The following is a 4,852-nucleotide window of genomic DNA, read 5'->3' on the forward strand; positions in this document are numbered from 1 at the left end:
AAAAAAAAAAAAAAAAAAAAAAAAACGGTTAAGATGGTAAATCTTAGGTTATGTGCATCTTACCCCAATGAAAGATAATGATTAAAATAGTGTTTACTTCTGAGTACAGTTTAGTTCTTTACATTTGCCAAAATCTTTGTTCAAATTTCTTTTAAAAGTCTATTAACAGGAGGGGTTGAGTGTGAATATTTCATCTTGCTCTGTGACAATAAACTAGTCATCTACAGTAGAGAGCAGAAAATAAAAAAATATTTCCAGAAATAAAACTGAGATTTAAAAACAATGTAATTTTTTTACCTTCTCATATTTATCTGTGTAGGTGATGTCATAGCAGGCATAATTTATATTATTTATATGATTAAGTTAAAAAAGTTGTAGTGGCTTTCATTTTGGGCAAGCTACTTTACCTGAAATATTAGTTTCCTCATTTGTCAAATCAGGGGTTACTATACCTCCTTCCCTGGGGATAAAATTAGATGATATAGATGAAATCTCTTTAAAGGTATTTTATTAAAGTACTACATGTATATAGTTTGAAAAGTCAGAATATTACATGTAACAAAATGCCCTGCCCTTTCTGCTCCAAGTTTCCCCACATGCAATAATTGAGAGGAAGTTCCCCAACATGCAGTAGTGACTCTGAATTCTGTCTGCTGTTTCTTCTAAACTTATACTTCTCCATATTTACGATTAATATACATATATTGCTGACTTTTTGATTTATCAGTTATACACTTTTTTTTTTTTTACCTTGTTGTGATATATAAAGCCTTTGCTTTCTTATACCACCATCTCCAATTCCCCCCAACATATTTATAGTGAAATTTTGGTTAAATAATTCTTCAGTATTTACTTTTTTATGGGTATATAAACATTATGACTTTGAAGCGTTTAGCTTAGTATTTCCTTTCTTTTTTTCCCTTCCTAGAGGATTTTCCAGAGATCTTTCTGTTACTTCTATTTTTATTCTATTGTGCTTAAGAAACATTTTGTATGATCCTCATTCATTTATTGAGACTTGTTTTATGACAAAATATGTCTTGGAAAATGTTTTGTTTGTATTTGAAAAGAATGTGCCTTCTGCTGTTGTTGAGTAGTGTGTTCTTCAAGTGTCAGTTAGGTCAGGTTGGTTGACAGTGTTCAAGTTTTCATGTCTGTTGATTTTTTGCTTACTTGTTCTGTCAGTAACAGAGAGGGATAGTGAAATAGCTGAATACAATCATGGATTAAAGCAATTTTTTTCTTATATTTATATCATATTTAGCTTCATGTGTTTTGAAGCTCTGTTACTAGGTACATAAATTTTAGGATTTTTACATCTTTATAAATTGATCCCTTCATCATTATAAAATGATCATTTTAATTGCAGATAATGTTATTTGTTGTGAAATTTAGCTTGAGGTTAATTTAGCCATGCTAGCTTTCTTTTGGTTAATGTTCACATGGCTTAGTTTTTTTCTTTCTGTTATCTTTCCAAGTTTTATTTTTAGGTTTGGGGGTACATGGGCACATTTGTTACATGGGTAAGTTATGTGTCATGGGGGTTTGGTGTACAGATTCATCACCCAGGTGATGAGCATAGTACCCAATAAATAGTTTTTTGATCCTCATTCTCCACCCTTAAGTAGGCCTCCATATCTATATTTGCCTTGTGTCCATGTGTACTTAATGTTTAGCTTCCACTTATAAGTGAGAACGTGCTATTTCATTTTCTGTTCCTGTGTGTGTTTGCTAAGGATAATGACTTCCAGCTCCATCCATGTTCCTGCAGAGGACATGATCTTGTTCTTTTTATGGCCACATAGTATTCTGTGGTGTATACGTACCACATTTTCTTTATCCAGACTATCATTGTTGGGCATTTAGGTTGATTCCATGTCTTTGCTATTGTGATTATTGCTGCAGTGAACATATATGTACATATGTCTTTATAATAGAATGATTTATACTCCTTTGGGTATTTATATTCCTTTAGGTATATGAGTCCAGCAGTAGATTGCTGGATCAAATGGTAGTTCTGTTTTGTTCTTTGAGAAATCTCCAAACTGCTTTCTGCAGTGGCTGTACTAATTTACTTTCCCACCAGCAGTGTATAAGCATTCTCTTTCCTCTGCAGCCTCACCGGCATCTGCTAGTTTTTGAGTTTGTAATAATATTTTGACTGGTGTGAGACGATATCTCATGTTGCTTTGATTGCTTTCTAATGATTAGTGATATTCAGCATTTTCTCATGTTTGTTGGCCATGTATTTGTCTTTTGAGAAGTGTCTGTTCATGTCCTTTGCCCATTTTTAAATGGGGTTATGTGGTTGGTTGTTAATTTAAGTTCTTATTGTGTGGGGAAGACTCTGTGTTTTTCCTCTACTGTCATACCACAGCAATTTATGCAAAGAAAACTCCCGTGACCAAATGTGTGTGTGGGGCGGGTCTCTCCCCACCACCAAGCAGTGGACACCAGCCGGGTATCCTCCAATTCAATTCTGACACTATCTGCCTGGAGGTATAGTGCCAGATCCCACAGGTTAAGGGCTCCTTTCCCCACCAGTTGCAAGCCCAGGCCTCCGGAACTTCTGACACACACATCAAGTTGGGATTCCCACAACCCCCTCTTTGAGTTCGATTAATTTGTTAGGGCAGTTCACAGAACTCAGAGAAACACATTTACTAAGAAGGGTATTTTAAAGGATACAGATAAATAGCCAGATAAAAAGGTACATAGGGTGAGGTCTGGAAAGGTCCCAAGCTCTGGAGCTTCTGACCCTGGGGAGATGGGGTGCACCACCCTCCCTGCACATGGAAGAGTTCTTCTTCACCTTCCTCTTGGCCTACACATGTTCAGCTATCTGGAAGCTTACTGAATCCTCTCTTCTTGGGTTTTTATGGAAGCTTCATGACATTATCATTTCTTCCCGCAGGGTATACGGTGGGACCCTCTCATGGGAGGGTCTTAAGACCCACAATCAGAAAAGGTAAGGGAACATGAGCCAGGAACTGTGGATTATGGATATTGGACCTTTGTTGGGTGCATAGTTTGCAAATATTTTCACCCTTTCTGTAGGTTGTCTGTTGATAATTTCTTTTAATGTGGAGAAGCTCTTTACTTAGGTCCCACTTGTTAATTTTTGTTGCAATTGCCTTTAGAGTCTTCTTGAAATCTAGGTTTTCTTCTGGGTTTTCATAGTTGTAGGTTTTACATTTAAGTCTTTAATCCATCTTGAGTTGATTTTTCTATGTGGTAAAAGGAAGGAGTCCAGTTTCAATCTTCTAGCCAATTATTCCAGTATTCCAGTACCATTTGTTAAATAGGGAGTCCCTTTTCCATTGCTTGTTTTTGTTGACTTGGTTTTTTTTTTTTTTTTTTGGTCAGAGTCTCGCTCTGTCACCCAGGTTGGAGTGCAGCGGCGCAATCTTGGCTCACTGCAACCTCTGTCCCCCGGATTCAAGAGACTGTCCTGCCTCAGCCTCCTGAGTAGCTAGGATTACAGGTGCCTGCCACCATGCCTGGCTAATTTTTTTGTATTTTTGTAGAGATGGGGTTTCACAATGCTGGTCAGGCTGGTCTCAAACTCCTGACCTCAGGTGGTCCGCCCACCTCGGCCTCCCAAAGTGCTGGGATTACAGGGATGAGCCACCGTGCCCAGCCTGTTGATATTTCTTGATGGTTGTAGTTGTATGGCTTTATTTTGTGTTCTCTAACCTGTTCCAGTGGCCTGTTTTGTACCAGTACTATGCTGTTCTGGTTACTATAGTTTGAAGGTGGGTAATGTGATGCCTCCAGATTTGTTCTTGTTGCTTAGGATTGCTTTGACTATTCGGGCTCTTTCTTGGTTCCATATGAATTTTGGAATAGTTTTCTTCTAATTCTATGAAAAATGTCTTTGTAGTTTGATGTGAATAGCATGGAATGTGTAAATTGCTTTGGGCCATTTTAGCAATATTGATTCTTCTTATCCATGAGCATGGAATGTTTTCCATTTGTTTGTGTCATCTCTGATTTCTTTCAGCAGTGTTTTATAATTGTAGAGATCTTTCACCTCCCTGGTTAGCTGTATTCCTAGGTGTTTTGTTTTATTTTATTTTTTTGTGGCTGCTGTAGAAATAGGATTACAGTCTTGATTTGGCTGTCAGCTTGGACATTGTTGATGTATGGAAATGCTGCTGATATTTGTCTGTTGATTTTGTATCCTGGAATTTTGTATCCAAGGAATGTGCCTGTTCCCACAAGGCAAGGTTGAAACTCTCAATTCATGGGACACTGTTGAGTACAGGAGACATCTTGCCTCAGAAGCACAGAATAATGAGTCCTAGACTGTGAATTGTGAGTAGTGGGACAGGGAGTAAGCAAGGCTGGCACACTCATTCCCAAAACCACCTGCTTTCTCATGTTTTCTCATCAGGCCAAGCTGATCAAATGTATTCAAACCCTACATTAAGAAAATTTAAGACTCCCTTCCCCTTCCCCTTCCCCTTCTCTGTGTTGCTTGGGCTGGTTTTAAACTCCTGGTCTCACTTAAGTGATCCTCTCACCTCAGCCTCCCTAGTTGCTGGGATTACTGGTGCAAGCCACCATGCCCAGTTAACCTTGTGTTTTTGAAACATCGAAGTGTGTCCAGTAATCTGGGAGCATTATGAAGTCCTACCCCTAAAATTCTTAAAGATATATTTCAATGCAATTAAACTGCAGGCTTGTGTCACTTAACAATGAGGATATGTTCTGAGTGAACTTCCTAGAGTGAACTTGCACAAACCTAGTTGGTGTAGCCTACTATACACCTAGGCTATAAGCTATAGGCTGTTGCTCCTAGGCTACAAACCCGTGCAGCATGTGACTGTACTGAATACTATAGGCATTT

At 38.1% G+C, this 4,852-nt stretch overlaps 1 protein-coding gene across 4 annotated transcripts in view; it reads left to right on the forward strand.

The window, feature by feature from the left end:
- ZFAND3 (zinc finger AN1-type containing 3) overlaps nt 1–4,852 on the forward strand; it is a 342,184-nt gene that overhangs the window by 127,537 nt on the left and 209,795 nt on the right. For 2 of the 4 annotated variants that reach the window (XM_017870149.1, XM_017870151.1), the window contains exon 4: nt 2,915–2,968. The exons of the other annotated variants lie outside the window; for them this stretch is intronic. In XM_017870149.1, the coding sequence (XP_017725638.1) occupies nt 2,915–2,968 (54 nt within the window). The remainder of the gene's footprint in view (nt 1–2,914; nt 2,969–4,852) is intronic. 4 annotated transcript variants of the gene reach the window in all.

The sequence above is a fragment of the Rhinopithecus bieti genome, unplaced genomic scaffold (assembly GCF_001698545.2).
Source record: "Rhinopithecus bieti isolate Rb0 unplaced genomic scaffold, ASM169854v2 scaffold_4553, whole genome shotgun sequence".
NCBI lineage: Eukaryota > Metazoa > Chordata > Mammalia > Primates > Cercopithecidae > Rhinopithecus > Rhinopithecus bieti.